The 23,491-nt window shown below is 34.8% G+C and overlaps 1 protein-coding gene across 1 annotated transcript in view; it reads right to left on the bottom strand.

Moving 5' to 3' along the window:
* Nucleotides 1-22,934, bottom strand: part of RHOBTB3 (Rho related BTB domain containing 3) — a 28,476-nt gene extending 5,542 nt beyond the window's left edge. The window contains exons 1-9 of the mRNA XM_085299745.1: nt 22,921-22,934; nt 22,532-22,757; nt 16,590-16,782; nt 14,031-14,182; nt 12,434-12,545; nt 9,970-10,335; nt 6,687-6,799; nt 5,065-5,176; nt 1,402-1,575 (exon numbers count right to left, since the gene is read on the bottom strand). Of these exons, the coding sequence (XP_085155871.1) occupies nt 1,402-1,575; nt 5,065-5,176; nt 6,687-6,799; nt 9,970-10,335; nt 12,434-12,545; nt 14,031-14,182; nt 16,590-16,782; nt 22,532-22,757; nt 22,921-22,922 (1,450 nt within the window). The 5' untranslated portion in view covers nt 22,923-22,934. The remainder of the gene's footprint in view (nt 1-1,401; nt 1,576-5,064; nt 5,177-6,686; nt 6,800-9,969; nt 10,336-12,433; nt 12,546-14,030; nt 14,183-16,589; nt 16,783-22,531; nt 22,758-22,920) is intronic.
* Between the last annotated feature and the right edge of the window lie 557 nt (nt 22,935-23,491).

The following is a 23,491-nucleotide window of genomic DNA, read 5'->3' as shown; positions in this document are numbered from 1 at the left end:
TCTCAGCAAGACAGGAAAGAACACACACATCAATGTGATGCAAGTTCARCACCACCTTATTATTCTACCTATCTGGCTTATATAGCCTTTCAGAAGGCTCACGTGTTCACGCACTTTACAAAGCGTCGCTATTGTTTGACTAGCATTGTCCAGGTGTATCTGCTCAGTCTCTAATTGAGTGCTGTGTCGACTCCCTTCCCAGGTGCATATACTTTTGCTTATCTTGCTGTAAAATAGCCAGGGCCCCGACAAGTCATAGATATCTTAAGGATGCTAAGTCAAATGCTGCTGCTCTATTTAAAAGGAGTGATAAGTAATAAAAAGATTTAGCCTTCTAATTTTTCCTTCAAAAAAGAAACCTCTATAAAATACATAAAAGAAAATAGAATAATAAGATCTAAGAGGAAATACTTTTTAATATATTTATATTTAATATACTTAATAATATTTTTAAAAAACATGATACAGTGTTTGCATATCTAAACTAATGAAAAGGAAACGTTAGAAAGCTTTAAAAAAGGAAACATGAAAAACCGAAGAGCAAGGTAGAACTATTTAAAAAAGAATACAAAAACAAAAATATTTATCACACCACCATTCATTCCGTAAAAGGAAAATTATCTGAATCGAAATAAGATTTGAGATTTAGTACTTAGATGCTCTTCCTACTAAAAAAAACAATGGTTAAGAAACTAAAATTATTTTAGCTCTATTGTTCTTGTCAAATACTTTAGTTTATATATTTTTTCTGATTTTATACATAAATATCAGTTTATATAAAGTATTTTTGCGATTTAAACTTATTTATATTAAACTTAACAAAATATATGCCAAACAAAATGACAATTCTGAAATAAAACATAGAACTAAGATTAGAAAGTAATATTCTTTCTGCTGTGAAAAGAGAATTCTAGAAGATAGAATGAACCAGAAACAAAATTATAGATTTTTTAGAGGCTTGCTATGTAAGCAAAAGATAATTACAGTATTTTATTAGTGATATTTGTACTGACTGCTTGTTGATTTTACTTGAATAATAAAAATCTTTTATTTGTAAAATATGAAAAAAAATCTCTTTCCTGAGGCAGGTCATACAAGAAAATGTTGCCATGTTTCAATGAAGCAAATGCTTTCAACCAATATTTTCAGATTATGCTAGATCTTTAATCAAAAATATGTCCACTAACGTAAAGCAGGCTTTCTAGTGAGTTTATAGTATCTAGTGCACTGGGAGAAGTTCTGTATTATAACATTTTACACAAAGGATGAATACTTATCAGGGGACAAGAAAAGAAAGGAAACTGAAAGATACTGCTACTTTGGTCTCTATCCCTTCATTCTCCATGTCCCAATGTGGGCAAAATGTGTAACAGATATATGTGTATTTTTAAATTTGCTTACCTGGACAACAGGAGTCGGTATAGAGATATTCTAGAAAGGAGAGGAAAGTGTCTTTGGAAACCCCATACACTGGAACCAGAGTATTATTTGCTTCTAGATAGTTACCATTAAACATAGCTGCCATTACCTCACAGCGAGCTACCAGAACTGCTCTGTGGGCTGGTACAGTTGCACCTGCAAGATTTGGAACAAAAGTTCAAGATAAACTTACATAGATGGTAAGATTTTAATATTAAGGTTCATTTAAGTCTTACACATCACTGAGCATGATTTAAAATTATCTTATAGAGTGTGTGAAATAAAAATATCAAATAGATTATTWATAACACATTCACTTTATATCAGTCAATGTTTACATACACATTGTAGCCACCAGCAAACAAAAGTAGCACATTAACASATTAGATCTTAAAAAGAAATACAAATTTATTAACATACCCCGCTCCCAACAGCAGGTATTCTAAATAGGGTAAATGTCAACTAGCATAATATCTGATAGTATTGGAATTACAGCAGCTTATACTAATTCAACATCTGGTCCTTGTGTATAAATACACAACTTTGTAAATGCTTATGCATATGAATTATTCACGTTCATTAGTAATGCCATCGGTAATGAATGCGAGTAGTGTTCTAGAAATAAAACATCCATGTAACCACAGAAAATAGAGAAAGGCAAATTTTCACAGAGGAAATTCCATTAAATCATTAAGTCAATAATATTTAAGTATTTTACTCAAAAGGAATTTCTTGATGTTCTCTTACAAATAATAGGCTATTCCATAAATTATTCCATTTTGTAATATTTATAAGTAAATCATTTATTTTACTGCAAAACATCAAAGATTTAATAAGATTAACAGTCCAGTGTAGTAGGTGTCCTACAGTCCTTTCATGAAAATATAACAATATCTAAGATGTTATCTATCAGTCTAACACTGCCAATCCTCTCTGAGCTCACATGGTCTTCTGCAGAGTCCAGCTAAATTCAATAATCCAATCCTTTATACAAGAAACTACCAAATCAACAGCAGACAGAACAGCAGCCAAYGACAGAATGAGAACTTACAGTCAAATATTAAAAAAGTATAAAAACTATAATAAACAGATCAACTGACATATAAGATACTATATATACTCGGATATAAATTCCAGTCTTAATTTCCTCCTCAATCACATTCAGCTAATTGCTGAATTCAGCTAATTGCTTGAAGGCATCTGTCACTTTTTTGTTTTTGTTCCATTTCTATTTGTCTTTGCTTCCACTTTCAATTTGTCTACACTGCATACAAAATTTATATATTTCTATATAAAGAAAACACATGTAAATAGTTTTCTGTATATTTATATATATGTTATACGAACACTGTGTAACACAGAATTTATACAAAATAGGCATGCGTTTTTTTATCTGCACGCAATTGTATATTCACCTGCTCATTAGAAGGTTCAAACCCATTATGAGTCTTACACAAATTTAATGGGCTCCTATTTTTAATGATACACAAATACTTTTGTAGGTTAGAAGATCAAAGAAACTCCCAGTATTCAAGGAATTAGACCCAGACTTTAAAATATATTTGCTGGATCAAGACTAAAGTCTTCAATTTGTCTCAGTTCAATTATTCAATTTTAYTAATTGAATTAATAAATAATTATTATATTATTTCAATTATTATAATTATTATTGTGATTGATGAAGTAGGAAAAAACACTTAGGAGAATCACCAATCAGTCAAAATTGTGAGCAGATAAGCATTTTTTAAAAATAAATGTCAACTCATAAACCAGTAATTTTTTTCTATAAAATATATAGTGGTGCTACAATTTCATCAACTTCCCACAAAGCCTCTTTCAAGAATGGGACACTGAGCTGAATTGTTTATGTCATCAAACTCAGTCTTAGTACTTTGTTCTCTTTTTCAAAGGTCTTTTTGTTTTTCCTGCACATTAAACAGAACATCTAAAAAGAATCTGCTTGTCCCCATGTGCTTATTTTTGAGGGATTAATGCTTCATATTTGGCTCTGAGGTTTAAAGCTGAAAATAATTAAACAATTGTYTAATCCTAAAAGACTATTTCTGCATGGAGGCTGGGTGTGGACAAATCAAGAAAAACATTAGCATTTAAAAAACATCTCATTCTTAGTTCACATTCACACATTCAAAGGGTGCAATGCTGTTCTTCTGTCTCTCTTTTTATTTTTAAGGGTGAGTGCACTTAATTTCTGGAATAATCATCCATGACACTCTGGTATTGGTACATTCTTTATAGACAAAAATGGAACAACAAATAGTTTCATTTGTGTGGTTCCTTCCTGTACTTTTGCCAAAGAGTACTTAGCAGTCTTTGTAAGCAGATTTATGAAACTCCACCAACAACCTCTCTAAATTAACAAGGTAGATTTATCCTAAAGACACTAGTATGATACTAAACTGTGTAGAAGGCTAGATTATTTCAGTGGCATGAAGACAGTGAATCCTGGCTATCTCTCTCCAATTTGGAATTTACTCAATAAAATGCAAAAGGATTTCAAGGAAAAAGTAAATAACTAAGTTAGGTTAGCCTCTGCTCCCTCAAATCACTTTAACATACATTTTGCTCCTAGCTATGAAGAAGAATAGACACTTATTACTGTCTCTCAACAGATCTTTTAAAAACATTTTAAATGTTTGTTTTCACACTTATAGTATTAAGCGGTAGGCAGCTATAATGCAGGCATTTACAAGGATGAAGGCTGCTTTCATAAGGAGTCATCTGTCATAAGGCATTGTGGAGTGCTGTACTGTAGAGAACTGCAATAAAAATGTTAAGATTAATATGCAAATGCCTAGCCATGGAAACGGTAGAAGCAAGAGCAATAAAATCGGCATGTTTTGACGGCCTCAAACTAGCAGCTCATCGAAATCCCTGCCCATTCTAAGTGCATTTCTAAGGATTAGAAAGGTTAAGAGAAAAAGGACAATGAATAAATCCTAAAGACACAGAGGTGGGAAATGGATCACTGTCAGCTTCTTAAAGGGTACAGAAAGGCACATCTAAAGCCAGCACCAACCAAACTATACAAGAAATGTGATCAGGAGAAAATTGCCAGCATTCCTTGTCCTGTCACTGCAAAGAAATTAGACCAGACTGCCTGAATACATGCATCTTAGAGCCTGAAAGAGGACAGACCACTAGCACACGTCTGGGTACTTGTGCACATGTAGACATGAGAATGTGAGTGGAAAAATAAATTAAAATCAYCATCCATCCCCTATTACGACATCTCTCATTTAGCTTTGCTACACTGTTGCTATAATGTTGCAACAGCATTTCCTGCACTAGATGCATCACTTTACTAATCAGAAGTACACACAGATTACAGGGACACAAAGTCTTCCCCTAAAGGCAGATGTCACTTGTAGAGGCATTTGTATTAAGCTCAGGCCTAATAAACTTTATTGCAAGTGGACACTGCTCTAAAGTATCAGTACAGAACAGCATTACCTCTAAGCAGATAACTGTTTTTCACAGTTATTAATACATGCATACATTTTCTTAATTCTGACTTTAATGAAGATGCAACAGAAAATACAATCAGCTCCATTTTCCACTTTCTTACAGAGAGGATAAATGTTGGATACACAGATGCATCCATAGCAACAAAAACATGTCCTGTACCTTGTATTTTGAAGATGACATCAGCTAGCATAGGTGTATTAAAGAAAAGCCTGAGAGAAGTATTACACAACCGTTTTATTTGATGAGATCTGCAGTCCTTTAAATTGTTGAGCTGCAAAATAAATTATTAATAAAATACCGTCATGTATAGTTGCTCACAGGATAAATGACTACTAGATATCATTTATATGGAGAAACTAAACAACACCCTTTCACTTTGCACATTCTTTTGCTAATGATACTCAACCGTATCTCTCATGCACATAATTCTGAAAAGTCCAAACATTATTCATATGGACACTGTTTGGGCACAAACCTGTAAAAACTCAAGCTTGGAGGCACTGTAGGAAGAGCACTTACATCCATGTTTGAGTTGTGCAGATCTAGGCACACACCTTTCTGCAGTGTGCCAGAGCTGCCCATACTCTGGCCACACAGTTCCTCCACAGTAATGCTATTTACTAATTCGAGGCAGTCAAGAAGTCATRTTTCTTACTAGACAAGCCTTGAGATTGTTTGCCACAAATGCAGGTGGAATTCACAGGTCTAACTATTACTTCTAATAATGTGGGCATACTAAAATAGAGAGCCTCAAAACCTATTATTTTGAGTTACTTTTTTCTATTTTTTTCTTAATTAAAAAAAGGAATTTAAAACTATCATTCTGTATATAAAAAGAACAATATCAAAATCATGTTGTTAGATTATAGTAAGTGAAACCCAGATGAAGTTGAATTAAATCTTAAACAGTAAAAATCTTTTTAATGTAATGAATATTTAATGTTACCAAGCAAATCACAATTCATTTCTAGTTCTCATGCCTTTGAATAAAAACTTTTAAATGTGAAATAAATGTATGCTGAAGACATGAAGAAAACACAAAAGGAAAAAACCCTCAGACTTAAGTTTTCAGGACTTCTTAAATCCAATCTTTTGAACTTTTAGTTTTTGACACTGAGGACTAGTAAGCCTACAACTAAAAGATCAGAAGCTTAAAACAGCTAAGTAACTTTTGATCTTTATGTTTTCTCAAGACAGCCACAGACTATTTCCCATTTAAATTGACAGAAAGATTTTGTACAATTCCTACAGTATCAGGGATTGTAGTTCTACGTGTAAATAGCTGTTTAAATTAATTCTACTATGTAACTATTAGCACAATGTGACATAAATTACATTTTACTGTGAAGTCATTTTCTGAATTGAATATGTTATCACAACATTTATAAGAGAAACCATCTTTTCCAAGCTACTGCAAAAGCAAAGCTTTGGGGTATATATCCAAGACAGTAAAGCTCTCCTGGGCAGTCTCTATCACATGAGAATTAGTAAAACATAATCATATTGTCAGACAATGTGCAAAGCAGGAAATGTAAGTAATCCTTTTAAGAGATCTACTTATGTGCTTTTTACTGATTATATTATATTAATTCTGCACATTAGATCACCATCTATTTCTTTCTATTTTGTAAATGCATATGAGCTTCCCACTGTTAATAAAAGATTATGTAAATCAAAATAAAGTTAAAATAAACACTGTAAAGGAAACAATGTCTACAAAATAATTTTCTAAGAACTTAACTAACTAATACTAAAAGTTACCACAGAAGAGTTAGATGTACCTTCCCTGGAGTTTTCAGGATACATTTAACTTTCTCAAGAACATGTTCAGTTTTTTCAGGATCTTTTAGCTTCTTTTTTATATCTTCCTCTAACTGTTCCCATTGGAAAGCACCTGTCACAAAAGCAAATAAAGTTGATTTATAAATAGAATAGGCACAGGACTCAGCAGGCAGAAGAAAGATGACATCAGCTCCAAACAGTTCTTACAGAAATTATATTTTAGCACTTCTGTCAGCTGGATCTTTATGCTCAGAAAGTTAAAAATGCAATTCTGCCATGATCAAACTTTCGCAGTAAATTGGTGATGACTTTTCTACCAAGTATAGACAGTATGTCTGAACTTAGACCTTCAGCGCTCTCTAGMGTATTCAGACATGTTAATTTCACTGGGGAAGAAGAGAGAAGAAACACATCTAGCTGTCCTGGACTACATTAGAAATACRAACACCTAAAATTAGTCAAAGCCATTAAGAAAAAGACCAAGAGCATTTAAAGGAAAACTACTGTGTGAGAGCATAATATTAGGTATTAAATAACATTATTATAATTTACAATATCCGGTATTATAAATAATTCCATTTTAGTAGAATATCTGTGATCAGCTGTTTAATAAAACACTGGGATAAAACCTGGAAAGGAGGATGTTTCTACCAGAATCTATTAGTTCTGTCTCCATTAAATAAGTACTGCTGAATCTGTTCAAGGTAGCCAAAAAGTGCTGCACTGGAAGTTACTGCCTCATTACTGCTGGCAAACATCTAAGTGTGCTAGCATCTCAGCTATTGTTCACAGATCATCATGCTAACTTAAACTGCCACTGGATCCTCCTTTACAAAGCAGCTTTCTCTCATTTTGACTCTACATGAAAGTTAAACCTGCATTTCATGTCTCAATTATGTACCAAATGCACAAAGGTAATACTGCAGACAATAAAAGCTTCTTGCGAGGCTGAATAGACTGAGAGGAAAAAAAAGTCATTGTACAAATCACGGATGTTAGGAGGAAAAAAAAAAAAGAAGACAACAAAACAATTTGATTGCCCTGAAATATTCTCTGGGGAATTTAAGGATAGTATGGTAAAGTATCCATAAATACTATATACTACATATAACACTATAATACTAAATACTAYATATAACAATGTAAAATTTGGGAGCGATTTTTAGAGAAAAAGAAAAAGAATCTACAGCTTTTACATAATCCTTAGGAGACATATCAACTGTGTGATCATGCTCTCCTAAAGGCATTTTAATTCAAGATAAAAATTGCCCTATTACAGAATGGAAGATTAAGGCAATCCTCATCTCCCTTGCTTTCAGAATCATTTTCTGTGATTCCTCCATGCTCAGTCACTACATATTGCAGTTGGACATTTAATAAAAATACTGAATATCTCACTGTTTATCAGAATTCTTCAGTATGTGTATTACTGCTTACATAACACAAGAGGTTTCTGAACCAGAGAAGTTTACAGCACAACTGAATATCAGTAACGAAAGAAAAGCATATTTGCAATGGAATTTCTTGTTTTCAGAGTCAAAATTACAGTGATTTCTTTGTTCTCCCAATGTTTTTTTCCACAAAACAGAACATGCTGTCCAGCTTTAGAATACATTTATTCTTATAGCCTGAGAAGGCATCTTGTTGACTTGGAGTAGAATCTAGCCCAAACTGTCAAGAATTTCTTGATAGCAAATAAAATATGTATTATTACCAAATTTGTTAACTGCAACTCACATGACAGTAGACAAGGAAACAGATTACAAAACACCATAGTTTAAGCTTATACTCTTTGCTGAACTAAGTGTCAGATACACACGGGGTTTCTTTCAGTCCTCATCCATAGGGTCAAAAAGTCTGTAATAAGGAGGATTCAGAGACAGAATAAAGTTCAGGATAAGCATTATTAATTAGCATAGCTCTCAAGGCAGTCTGTGGTACAAAAGACTGAAACAGCATTCAGGAAATGATACAGCACAGGACACCTTAAGCTCTATCAGCTCTTACATAAACAGAATGGATGGTCAGTTTTTATAATCTCATAAACAGAATGTAATGGCAGTATAAGGCTCAAAGCAGTGACACTATTCTGATCTGATCTGTTCTCAGTATGCGCCTCAAACGTCATCCCTCAAATGTACCAAACAATTCAATGACTTAGGGCAATTCCCATCAGATGGCAAACTGACTCAGACCAGAGTTTAATCTATGCCATACACAAAGTTTTTCATCTGTTTGGGTAATGGTTGACATAAAAGTGAAATTAATATATACCAGGTAGCAACTGTAATGTTTGTAAACAACAGTCGATGAAGATAATGCACTTATCTTTCATCCAATAAAATGTCAAGTTTAATCCTCTAGTTATGTAATAATTTAGGTTTATATCCATTTACACCAGACAAACCACTGCATCTGTTCTTTATGGTCAACACTGGTTTTGAAAGTACTAACCAGGAGATTTTCAAGGTATAAACTGTAATGGAAAGATGACAAAGCCTCCCCTGTGGCTTCACAAGCCTATGTCCACTTTAGTTACCCTTAAATGAGTTTAAGGCAGAAATTCTTTTCATATGTCAGGTAGGTATCATTCTACAGGAGTTAAGTATGCTTCCTTATATATGCATCTCTAAGGATATCTAAGAATATAAGGTACTTCTATCAAAAAAACCCTCTTTCACCCAAAGATTAATAGGCAATATTTTAACTGTTTTAACGAACAGTTAGAATTAATTTTAGTTAGGTGAGGTCACTGCCTGTATTTAATCAGTAGCAAGACATATGCATTATATCTYAGTCCCCTGCACTCAAGCCAGTTAATGATGTCCTCTTTTCAGTAGTACAGGATCAGGAAGAGAAAGCACTTAATAGTTTTACTTAAATAACCCTACATTCTCTTCAGCATATTTAGAACATGCAACTATTTAAAATATTTTGGAGGTCTCAGGTCATAAACTGTCTCAAATTTTGTTGGTAAAGCTTTTAAGTGTTTTTGATGTAGTTTATGGATTGGGTTAAATAAAATAGCACATTTAATTTCTGTTCATTGCATTTCATATGATAGTTAATATGCAAAAAGCATGTATTTTAATGCAATTTAGGTGAAAGACAGCTTTCAATTAGACATTGTTCCTAATAATCACAAGGGATAAATAGATGTAGCAATACAGCACAAAAAAAATTATCCTATCAGAAGTGTATTTTTCAGGATAACAGACATACACCTTAGCAACACATTTGCTGTAAAAGAAGTAATTAGCTGGAACCATTCTCACAGGATACCTGAATAAATGAAGTGTAGAATATCTGACAAACAAGAACAGAAGACGGAGTCTTTAACAATGACTCTTACTGGAGGGTTGCATGATGAGCCACTGCTAGGAACTGAAAACACAGCCTCATTGTTCACTGCAAAGAGACTCTGTGCAGTCCGTATGATAGCAGAATCGTGAATATCAGCTGGACTCTTCACATTGAAAAGTAACATGAAGACATGGCTTACAGAGCACAAAATGATCTTGTGAGCTTCTACTACTTTCTTTAAGTCTTCTGAGTAAAATATCACATCCACACACTGGCAGCAGAACAGCAAGTTGTGTAAATCAGAGTCATAATGCGAGGCTTCACCTCTTAAGATTGGCATTTTTTCTATAAAAGATAATGAGTTGGTCTGTAAATTGTAAGTATTAAGTATAGTACATTTTTTCCCAGACATCTGATCAAATGAAAACCAATTTTTAAAGAAAATATTTTATAAGAAAATGTCTTATATCTTGCTTGAATATGTTTATATTCTAACATGTAAAATATTCTAACAATGGAACTAGTTAGTAGAACTAAACTATTTAGTAAACAATATCCACTATTTTACAAAACCTATTTAGGCACTTATATTTAAAAGAAATGATTACCAAGCCTAAAAGCTCTGAGCAAATTTCTAGCAAGAGTGAGAAAAAACAGCTGCATATTTAGGACTAAATACCTGTCAGTAATCCTTTCACTGAACATTCATATTAGACGCTTAGAAATCAAATACACCTCCCCCATGTTTTATTTACAGTAAATTAAWACTATTACTTCATAATATTACGTTATTACAGCCGTTACATTGTTATTACAGGCCAGTCAGCCTCACCTCCATCCCTGGAAAGGTGATGGAACAGCTCATTCTGGATGYCATCTCCAAGCACATGGAGAAAAAGAAGGTGATCGGGAGTAGCCAGCATGGATTCACMRAGGGGAAATCCTGCTTAACCAATCTGAKAGCCTTCTGTGATGGAATGACTGGCTGGGTAGATGAGGGCAGAGCAGTGGACGTTGTGTACCTTGACTTCAGCAAGGCTTCTGACACTGTCTCCCATAACACCCTCCTCGACAAGCTTGGGAAGTGTGGGTTAGATGAGTGGACTGTGAGGTGGATTGAGAACTGGCTGAAAGGCAGAGCTCAGAGGGTCGTCATCAGTGCTGCAGAATTTAGTTGGAGGCCTGTGGCTAGTGGAGTTCCCCAGGGCTCAGTACTGGGTCCCATCCTGTTCAACTTCTTCATCAATGACCTGGGTGAGGGGACAGAGTGCCTCCTCAGCAAGTCTGCTGATGATACCAAGCTGGGAGGAGCAGCTGCACACCTTGAGGGCTGTGCTGCCATTCAGAGAGACCTGGACAGGCTGGAGAGTTGGGCGGAGAGGAACCTCATGAGGTTCAAGGGCAAGGGTAGAGTCCTGCACTTAGGGAGGAATAACCCCATGCACCAGTACAGGCTGGGGGCTGACCTGCTGGAAAGCAGCTCTGCAGAGAAGGACCTGGGAGTCCTGGTGGACAAGCTGACTATGTGCGAGCACTGTGCTGTTGTGGCCAAGAAGGCCAATGGTATCCTGGGTGCATTAGGAACAATGCTGCCAGCAGGCCAAGGAAGGTGATCCTGCCACTTTACTCAGCTCTAGTGAGGCCGCATCTGGAATACTGTGTCCAATTCTGGGCTCACCAGTGCAAGAGAGACATGGAACTACTGGAGAGAGTCCAGCAAAGGGCTACAAAGATGACCAGTGGACTAGAGCATTTCCACTATGAGGAAAGGCTGCAAGAGCTCGGCCTGTTTAGCCTGGAGAAGAGAAGACTGAGGGGGGGGATCTTATCAATGTCTACAAATACCTTAAGGGAGAGTGTCAAGAGGATGGGGCCAGACTCTTTTCAGTAGTGCCATGTGAAAGGACAAGAGGTAATGGGCACAAAATTGCAACACAGGAAGTTCTGCCTGAATATGAGGAGGAACTTCTTCACTGTGAGAGTGAGAGAGCTCTGGAATAGGTTGCCCAGAGAGGTTGTGGAGTCTCCTTCTCTGGAGATATTCAAAGCCCGCCTGGATGCAACCCTGTCTGGCATGCTCTATGTGACCTTGCTGAGCAGGGAGGTTGGACTAGATGATCTCCAGAGGTCCTTTCCAACCTTATCGATTCTATGATTCTATGATTCTTTCATCAAATGGACCAGAAAATCGCTATGATTTTTGCACAAATATATTAGAGTTCCATTGTGATGCTACATACTGCTACAAAAGTCTCCCAAAATAAAGCATCACTAAAAGATTATGCAATTATAGCAAAGTAACTACAGTAGCTGACGACAGATAATACCGAGCACAATAACTTTGACAAAACATTACTTGCATAAAATATATATATATATATATATATATATATATATATATAAAAAACAAACAATATAGTAGAGATCAGATATTAGTGAGCACCTGGTTGTTCAAGCTGAGGTGGTTTAATTCGATGGCACTTCTGGTTCTTTTTTCTTTTCTTCATTTTTTCAGATGACTTTTGATTCAAACTTTGGATCACAAAATATTCCAGCTAAAACATGAAGTGCTTTTTAAAAAACTACTAGTTATTTAAGAACAAGCTTAAATCAAATTAAGAATAATGAGTGGGTATTATATACAAAACTGAAGCTACTGCCGTTACGAACAGTAATCGAGGTCATCAGAGTCCTAGTACTTCTTCATCACTGGAARGTACTAAATGTAGTTGAAATTAGCATAATTTAAAAGACTACTAATTCCAAATGATGATGATTAATTCTCTTCTATTTAATCTTGGCAAAAATGACAGGTATGAGACCAGAAAGAAAGTCACTTTACTAAGCTTAGTAGATGACCAGAAATAAAGTCACTTTACTAAGCTTAGTAGATGCTAGCTATAGAATTACAGAAAAGAATCAGACTTGATAAATAATGATCAGGAGCAAGTGATGGAAATAATAAAACAGTACTTAATGTCTTCAATTTGAAAATAACCAACACTACTAAATAATGCTAAACTATCTTCTAACAAAGCCACATTAAAATGTGACGGGTTTGACCAAGGTTTGTTTTACTGGAAGCAGAAGACAGGCATGATCACTATAATAAGAATGTACCTGAGGTGAAATGCTCTGTTTTACAAGAGCAAAGAGAACATAAAGGGTAGTTCAGTTCTAGTTAACATATGTGATAAACACTTTTATCACATTAGGTATTATTATAGTGTAGAGAAAGCTTTATAAAAACTAAAATAATCTTCTGGTTGGACAAGATGTTGAGTGGATTCCTTATTCTTAAGTGGAAGCAAATGGATCCAATTAAGATTGTCCAAGTGTTTGTGCCAGCTATTTCAAGTTACTGTCAAATCCCGTGCAACGTACACTGTACCTATATACCAGGAACAACAGTAGTAAAGATGATATGAAATTATTATGCCAAACAAACTACATTTATATCTTCAAACCCAAATGCTACCTTGAAAGTAAAGGTAAGGTTCAACAAGATGCTGAACTTATCTCAAAATATGGAAAATTAGGTATTAGTATAAAGTTCAGAAATAATTTTATTCAGAAGACATCTAATAGACTAGGTCAGAAACTGCAGAGCAGACTTCCCTGTTTTCAGGACTGTGACACTGGAGGGAGGAGCTAATCATAGATGATGCATTTTAACAACCTTTGCTGTTCCTGCCTAGTTCAACTTCACTGCAAGTGACTGCATGTTCTACTCTGGGTTCTAAACTGCTCGATTACTGTAACTGAAGCAACTACAGGAATACGTTAAAAAATCAGTCACTTTAACATTCTCACTGTACACGTAGAACAATTATAAAAGATTGAGCAATAAAAATCTAAAAATATTAGAGGACTATAGATTATTCAGATTGTAAATGACCTCTGGAGGTCACTTAAGGAATTGCATTATTTACATACTTTCCATTTGCACTACAATGTTATAAATTGAAGCCAAGATTTGAACTAATTATCAGAAAGATTTGCTCTATACCGTAGTTATAACACTACAATTTCTCACTTACCACGCCTCCAAAATATTTTTGTATATAGAAGTCATTAAGAGTATGCAGTTCAAGATATGTAGCTCCTAATTCTTTAGCAAGCTGAATTCCTTCAGAAGTAGTAACACAGTTCCTTCTGTCTGAAGTGCACAGTGGGCATGTACAAGGCACTTCTGAGAAAATAAATGACTTGTGTAAGTTGTTTTCATTAAATAATTCCAAATACTTTCTAAATAATTGTAAAGATGTATTATTTAGACAATAACAAAAAAGGAAARGAGAAACATAACAAATCTATGAGTATGGCAAAATAACTTCTTTGTAATTAATTAAAAATATTAACTACTACACAAAATCAGTTTGTATTACATTAGCAATTTTTAAAATTAAATTTTGTTAAAGTAGAAAAGTCATGCAGGACTTCTAGAATTCAGGTTTGGTGTGYATTCTAAGTATGCTTATATTTATATGTCTTTTATTAGTCTTTAATTTTTAAACCTGTAGGTGCTGTTATTCACTAATGGCATCCTTAAGATTATTTATTACTACCTGTCAATGGAGGAAGTACATAAAATAATGGAAGGGATAAATTGCCACTACAGTCCTGGTCATGTATATACTATAGAATATGATTTAATTAGACATTTTATATATAAATTCTTATCCTAAAACATATATTTTTGAAGATAACTCCTAGTTAACTGAAAAAAAATCTAAACGTGAGTCACATTGACACAACTTTGCTTGATGCTGCTAGCAATTTGACAGCTATGAGCATGCTTTGAAATACATATTTTACATTACATCCCTGTATTCTCAACTATGTATAACATATATTAACAGCTATTTCCTTTGGTGGCACCATTCGCTACTACAAAGGATTAACATCCTAATAGCTTRTATGAACAAATGGCTATGCTCACACATACCTCTTCAAAGAAAAAGGCTTTGTGTGTGCATAGCAGTCTACTCAAACAGTAGCAAAACTATGATCAGAAAATACTGACTTCTCTCACAATGAGATTATTGAACAGGAAGACAAAGAACAAAAAAAATGGAAAAATACCAATAGTAGAGTCAGTCAGATTGGTGGTATAATATGCTTGAAAGAAAAAGCAGAGGTGTAAGAAGGAAGAGGAGTTGAGGGAAAAAAAACATTAGTTAATTGATTTCATAATGTCAATCCCATCAGAATGGCATATTTACTATTACTGTATAAGACAGCACAGTTACATTTTACCATTATCAGTGAATTACAAAAGAAAAAGAAATTAATTTAGAGCATTCTTTAACAGTCCTTTCTGGGTCACTGACCAAAGAAATTTATAAAYAAACCCTGGTAAAATGGAACATTATGTCCAGAGAGGATACATTTCACATACCTTAATATTTATTTGCATGTTACAAAATAAATCTCTGTACCTACATTTTATAAATCCTGTCCCTTATTCATAGCAGGAGGCATGCTCAGAAACACTTGTTTTAGCCAAATGTTAAAAGTACAAGACAATTCATAGGTTCCATTTTGACATTTATCATTTTGCCTTAGAAGTAAACTAAAAACCTAAAAAAAAAAACTTAAAAAGAAGAATCGGACCCCATGACTAAATAGACTTGCTTGAAAATCAACGGAAGTACAATATAAAATGCTTCAAAGTACAGAATAAAGTTTGTGTGTTTGTTCTATCAGTATCTGGTATGTTTTAAAGCTTATTTTTGTGATGTAAACAGACCAAAGGTATTAATATMTATCCAAACCACAAACAGGTTTTCATGGGAATTGTGCCAGTCACTAGTGGACCACTTTGAAGCCGACTCAGTCTGTCAGTTCTAAGACTAACTATCCATAGTTGTATAACTATTATGTCCGTATTTATTTAAGAAAAAATTAAAAGCCAAAGAACAAAAACCCCTTTGTGCTAAGTATATAATTACTCTAAAGTAATTTTCATTGTACTCACGTCAGACCTACTAACCAGCCTGGACAGAACACTCCATTAACACACAGCTAAACCATAGCTACTCTACTATGACAGTTCAGCTGTATTAATATGGCAGCACACTGTGCTTTGTGCTTGTTAGCCTAACATCCATTCATAGGGTAAGTGATTTCATTCTTCTGACCACATCCTAGAAGATTTATCCTCCTCTCCAGTAACTCCAAGCTAATGGATCTCATTTTAATCTCATCTACTAGAGATATCTTATACTAGAGATAATGACTAGAGACAGATCAAAACTACAGAGTTTGTCTCATACTCTCAAACTTGTGTTTGTAAATTTAAAGCACTAGAATTAATTCCAGTGTATGATTCAACAAGAGGAGTCACTGTAGAGGTCAAAGCACAACGCCTTTCATGGTCAGTGTTAATAAAGCATATTGTTCTGATCAGTACACCAATTTCCAGAACTGTAATACATTAACACATTATTGTCATTCTGACAGACTGTGGAAGAGGCATACTAATATTTATTTCTGTTAGCATCCTGGAAAAAATAATCAGCTTCTACTGAAATTCACTATTCAACTAACTTCCAAATGATGCTTTTACTGTTTACTACATGAGATTGAATACATACCATTTTTTCTTGCACCAATAGCAGAAATTATTACGGGAACTGAACARTGGTTTAGTGCTTTTTTTATCATTGGGACATAACTGTCTTTTAATTCTTGAAATGAAGTCTTGTCATTGACAGAGTATTTAATCACAATAATATCAGCTCCTCCAATGAGACTGCGAGAAGTATACCAGTCACTGTCAAATATATCCTAAACAGAAAAAATACTGATCAAGAATCCTCTTGTTTATAAATGAAAACACCAACCATTCAATATTCTGTAACACAAAACCTCACAGAGGCATCTTCAGTGGACAGTTCAATCTCTTATTTGAAGAGCAGCAACAGAGAAAAGAGCAGAATTTGTGCTTTATAGTTTTTTTGTTTGGAGAACAAGTTACACAGTATAATAAATAATAAACTGCTTCTTAATAATTCAGAAGTTAAAAAGAAGAAATAGTATTTATCTAAGAATATACTTTCCATGGAAAAATTTTTAATGTTTTAATTATTTAACTTTCAAATGTTTTTATTAAGAAAAATAAAAGCAAATTCAGGTGCAGAGGTTTGCAGCAATTCATAAAAAACCACAATTTGTCGTAATATTTTAGAAAGAGGGTTTCACAGAACTCTGCTATGTACTTAGGAATCTTTTTTCTCTGCTTCACAAAAGTCTTCATACAGTAACAAGTGCTAATGTCTTCAGCATTAGGATTTTAATCCCTTAAGCTTTCTTTCTTGACTTCCTACTCACTTTCATTGATCTGCCCTGTAACTAAGATTTACACTTTAAAATTATTCTGTATTCAATTAATATACAGCTGCACTCCATCTACATGTAACAGTTATTATTTGTATATTTGCAATTTGCATGAGAACTGTAATTTCACAATTTCTGCTTTATCTGACTATAGTTCATAAATACCAAAGCAAAGCATCATTTTGTAAATGTAGTCAATTGAAAACTCTGACAGAAATCTAGAACTGATCCAGCGAACTGAAAATGAACTCAAACCTATCTCAGAACAGATCTATAGACCATGATGGGAAACTACAGAGCACTGGTATGCTAAGACGACACTGGAAATAAGCAATGATATAAACAAAACATAGAAAAGACGAGAATAAATGGGCATGGAAGAAGTGACAAAAGGACAAAACTCAAAGTCCAGTGGTAGAGTGGGGGAGGGAGGGCAATGTGATTTGTGAAGAACAGATCACAAAAATAAGCATTAAAGATAGGAAGCAGAAATATATATACGTATATAAAAATATATAAAAAAGATTGCTATCAGCAAGTGAAGTGGCTTTTATTCTCAACAGAGTAGATATTTTTCATCACTTCAAAATAATCATTGTTTCATATCTGTGGTGAATTAGCTGCAGTACTCTTACATKTAAAGGAATGCTAACTTGACAGAAGTATATCAATGGGCAAATATTTGTCTAGACTGTCAGTGCACTTTGTACTCAATTTAAGCCTTGTCTCTATAAAGACTTAAATCATGAAATAAGCTTAAAGCAGAATAGGCACTCCTATAAATTACCTTAGTAGATGTTCTTGTTCTGGATGTTACATCTACAGACATAAATCTGAAAGATGTGCTCCCAGAGGTCTTACTGTGATTATTTTCATCTTGCAGCAAATCTGCAATAGTTTGTTTAGATTACTGCTCATGTACTGGGAAAATTCTCTGAAAATGTGTCTGACAATGAGGGGTTGCACATCACGGAGACAGAACATCTGGAGCCTTAGCCAAGTTAAACACGTCTTGCTTACACCTTTAAGACAGTTTTCATGCAAAAATAGTGGAAGGGATTTCTTTAGATGATAAAGAATAGTTCAGTTTCCAGACACCATCTATGAAACTTATCTAGCAGCTACTTCTCATCACTTCCCGCTCTTGGCACAATGCACTTCCCAAGACAGCCACTGACAAAACTAGTGACAAAATAAAAAACTAATGGCACAACTTAAGTCAAACCTTAAGGGTCCTCCAACCTTATTGATTTTAATTATAATCTTATTGCTTCCTCTCAAAATTTACTAGGGAAAAAAAAAGCTTTGTTCTTTTTTTACAATCTTAAGAACACATGTCTCAGCACATGTGTTGCCATCAGCAAATCATACTTGTCAAGGACTGAAGTTTAAAAAGCCTTGACAAGCAATTGAGATGTGATTTCCCTACAAAATCATATGACTACTCCAAAGGACAATATTTCTATTGTTAAAAGTAATTTAACACAAGCTGACGAGAATCCATTTTTGGACTCATTCTCCATTAATTCATCAACTTTGAGCCTGTCAGACGCCTTCTCAAACTCTTGCGGTAACAAGCTCCAGACGTTAACTACCTGCTGTATAAAGAAATATTTTCTTTTACCTGCTTTAAATCATCTACAAGTTTTACTTAGTGTCCCCGAGTTCTCATACAGCAGGATTTGGCCAAAAAAAAAAAAAAAATCTTTCAGACAACGCTTCTCCATTCTTTGAAAATGATCTCTGCAAGTTTGTCAGGCAATAGAATTTCTAATCAGTCACTTCCACTAGTTGGCAATACGAATTTTGTAGGTGTACTCCCTGTAACTTACTAGATCTCTCAAGAAATTTAGCTAAGTAACACACAGCATATAAGTATCTTCTTCATAAATCAAAGCAATTCATACTACAACCCTGAAAAGTCACATTTGTTTTTTACTCTAGACTTTCCAAAACATTTGTATTTTTAATAGGCTGAGCTGGAAAAAAAAAAAAAAAAGAGGTTAGAGTTGCTTTCCTAGTAAGGAAAATAACAGGATACAATCAATTATTGCAAAATGCCAACTGCAGATAGTCAAGCCTTAAAATGAGCAAGGATGACATACCAACAATGAAGAGCTGCAATCTATAGTTATATAATGAAGTAGTAATATGAGTGGATTTCTAAAAATAATAAATAAAAAGAAGATCAGATTCTTTTCTCTTCAGACATGCTAAGAGGCCAAAGGCCAGTCAGCCTAGCCAGGAATCTGAGCATAAGGATGCTGCTGAGGAAAAAGTAAAAGTACGCTATGATCATGGCAGCAGGTTCTCTACAAATTGGAAAGTTTTTATGAACCTGGGCAAAACAGCAAATTTCTTGAGGTACTGTGCCATGGGAAAGAAAGAGATGGTTCATGGGGGTTGAGGGAGGGAAGTAACAAAAAAAACAATAGACTCCAATCTAGGACTGAGACATCCTAATGTCCATACAGCACTACTCTAAGCCATAGAAAAAGGAGGGAAAGAGAGGTAACGTAACTGGGAAGTATCACTAAAAGTGAAGCTTTCATTCCGCTGCCCACTGTTCAGCATAATTAAAAGAATCAAAACATGAATGATAGCTTCCATGCTACGTTTTTTTTCTGAAGTTGACCAAGATTTACTTGCCATTAGTTACAGAATTTTCCTGGAATTTTTCTGCAGTTTACACTTGTACATACGCACAAGCTGAACAAAATTCAGTGTAAAATGACTGAGGCTGTAAAATGCATGCAAGCCAATGAAACAACACCTCGGCTTCCACGGCTGTCAAATCTGATATACTTTGCTAAATAAACCAATTCTTGCTAAAGCAATTCATGAAATTAATCTTGCAAATTATTCCTTTTTAGTTACTAGCCCCCATACTGAGGTTTGCAAAAAAAAAAAAAAAATGTGGAACACACTAGTTCAGCATGATATACACCACCACAAATAGAGCATGAATTAGCAACAATTTGTCATTAAAATCACAATATGCAACAATAACAATAGCACAAATGGTTTCCTCAGTTCTGTACAGCTCCTCTCAGCCTAGGTCTATATCTTTTGTCAAAATGTTTTCCAGAAGTATGAATCACTAAGAAATCTGTCCATTTGTGTATCTGCCCACTCCATATGAACATACCAGCACAGAGCTTTATACACATAGTTCAGGATACAGCAGGCCATAGTGACATACTCAGTGCTCGATACACTGAGATCAAAGTGACTTTGGAAACAGTGGCATTCTGCCTTCAGGTTTTGAAAAGTATGCTCCACCACTATCTCTAAAACTCCATGTCATCTCTGTAGATGATAAACAGACTCCCTAAACAAAACATTTCTCTCCTGAACTCTTTAAATGTCACTGGGAAAGAGATTTTCTCAAAATATGGTGTGCACACTATTATTATTTTCCATATTGGGAATCATGAATTCTCTTAATTCTTTAAGGCCAGCAAAAACAAAGAAAATAGTACACTGTACAGACAGTTAACATATTTACAGTTCTTAAAGAGGAGGAGGAAATGGAGCAACTGTGCAGGTAGCCCCACTGCAGGTTGTAAATACCATTCTCCAATATTTACCCGTAACATCTGTCAGACATTACTTCTCCATAGTCAGCATCAGGAATCAGCATTCTCTACAGCACTGTAAACTGACAAATTATCCACAGCTGAACTTGCCAAATCAAACTGCTTCACTAAGTAAATGTAGTCATCTTGGACAATTATTTTTCAGCAGTCCATATCAATCACTACAGAAGTAGGCTGCTATCTCAATCCTGACACTGGAAAGATGAAGACTTAAACAGATGTCAAAAGCCTTGCTTCCTAATACCGGTGTTTGGAAGCCGTGTTTGGTGATCCTAGGCTTACAAAGGAATGTGAACCTATGATAGTGTTGCTTTTCTTGAGAGCAATGCAATTGTTGTAGCATTCCTCACACATTCCAGACCTGTTATATTTTTCTACTACACCAGTGCATGAGCGTTTTGGGAACTTCTGAAAGATCTTAATACATCTATTTCAAAGAATCCTATGGTACACAGTAAAATGCCCTATATCGTAAACTTGGGGCGATAGTCAGGAGAGTTCATCCAACGCACTTGAGCTTTAGACCAACGCTAGACTCAAAAAGCTGGGCAGCATTCTGGGCTGACATAAACACACACAGTGGCAAAATAAAGAAACGTTCCTCTAGCATCAAAAAGGAAAAATAAGTAAACTCACCCACAATCTATCTCACAAAAGGGCTTACCTGAGGGACAATATTTTGCAAATATGCATCCCTCTGCTTTTCCGCATTGATAGCTAAAAGGAACTGTGTAGAAAATGAACAGCAGTTTGCCCTGCTTGAGGCACAGCTTTAAGTGCACACAGTTACCAAATTTGCGCCTAGGACTATCTCACCTTAACCATACGGATTTAATCCAGGTAAGATACAAACGGCTACAAAATGCAAATCTGTCCTTAAATTAGCTCAGAAGAAAYAGCCCTCAAGGACTCAGCAAAGTGCATGAAATTAGGCAACTAAATACTTATTAAAATATGTTTTAACACATTCAGATGATCAATGTCACTTCTTATGTAATCATTGCTCTGCTCATACTTAAGCTGCCTCACTTACTAACAGGAGTGTTAATAACATGGAACAATGCCAAAATCATTTTAACATTATTTTCTACATCAGAAGGTAAGTAAAGATGTGATGATTTATTACAACAGAAATGACTCCATATACTGTATTTTGCAATAAAGTAAATTATAATAGCTGTCATTTCTCAAAGTTGGAAATTTAATTCCCTTTTCATTTTTGAAAAAAAATATATGTTCTGCTTTATTGTCATAGATAAATAGTTGAAGAGACTGCTTATATTCAAGTTTCACAAAGAAGTTCTTGTTTACCTCTGGATTATTTTCAATAAAGCTTTCACTAAACAACAAATTGAAAATATCATCATCATACATATGAAATACATCGGCCTGTAAATGAGGAACATTCTGTTATACTCCTCAGAGAATTTTTGGTATTTGCCTTATTTACCTTTTATATGCTTTTATTATTTTCAATGAGTAAAACATGACTAAAATCCCAGAATAATGAAAACCATTCAAAATAAAAATATTTTTTTTCRTTTAATTAAGACAGCTTACACTGTCAAGTCCAGTTAATAAGTTTCAGAACAATCTCTTACCCAAAATGGACAGTCATGTACCACCAATCTGACATTTCCAAATACACAGGCTTGATATTCAGTAAGAACTGGATTTCTAATGTGATTGGCAGAATTCAGCAATAAACTGCTTTCAGTCTCTGAAATGAGAGCACTTCTCCCTAGATAGCTCCAGATCAGATTTGACTGCTGATTGTCTTCAGAAAATCCATCTCTTTCATTTCCAAAGGCTACAATATTAACAGACCTAAAATAAGAGATACATAAGAAATAAAGACATAGCAGTGTTAACAAAGATCAACAAAAAGGATAAGAAAAAAATACCTTTAGATCAAAACATATTAATCCTTCTGAATCCTCTTCTTTCATTAGATTATAACACCCCCAGTAATCAACAGCAGAACACATACATGATCTCAAATCCAACAGCAGGGTGAGAGCAAAGTGGGAAAGAAACCTGGAAATGCTGCCTGCATTATAAATCTTCAGCTTGCTTGGCTTTTCATTTGTTTGTTTCCATATTCAGTCTCACTGATGTAACCTCCAATTCCTGTCGCATATCCTCTTCTATTTGCAATGTGTTCTAATTTCTTGCTCAATGCTTCAGCCCCCGCAAGTCAACGAATGCAACTGCATGTGACAGTAGCAAGAGCACAAATGTTTGCTACTGTGCTAATCTGCTGCTACTGTAGGTGAATACGGCATGTAAAACGAGCAGCAGGCAGCTCAGTTACAGCCATTGCATCCTGACGTCAGCAAACTCAGTCTAAGAGCATAATACACGCAGTGGGGAGGGAGATTCGACATTTCTGCAGAACTAACATAATGCAGCCAGGTCAGCAAAAAGAGACAAAGGCACTTCAGCAAAGCAGTATCTGACTGCACTGAAGGCATTTATATGGTGCACTTCTACAGCTGCTGCACAAAAAAAACGTAAATAAAGAAAATCACTGCCAACTAATCTGCATTAGCAGTGTGCTG

This window comes from Rhea americana, unplaced genomic scaffold, assembly GCF_003343005.1.
Source record: "Rhea americana isolate MKP2758 unplaced genomic scaffold, rheAme1 scaffold_153, whole genome shotgun sequence".
Taxonomy (NCBI): Eukaryota; Metazoa; Chordata; class Aves; order Rheiformes; family Rheidae; genus Rhea; species Rhea americana.
The sequence above is the reverse complement of the archived record's forward strand: the minus strand, read 5'-3'. Positions and strand labels throughout refer to the sequence as shown.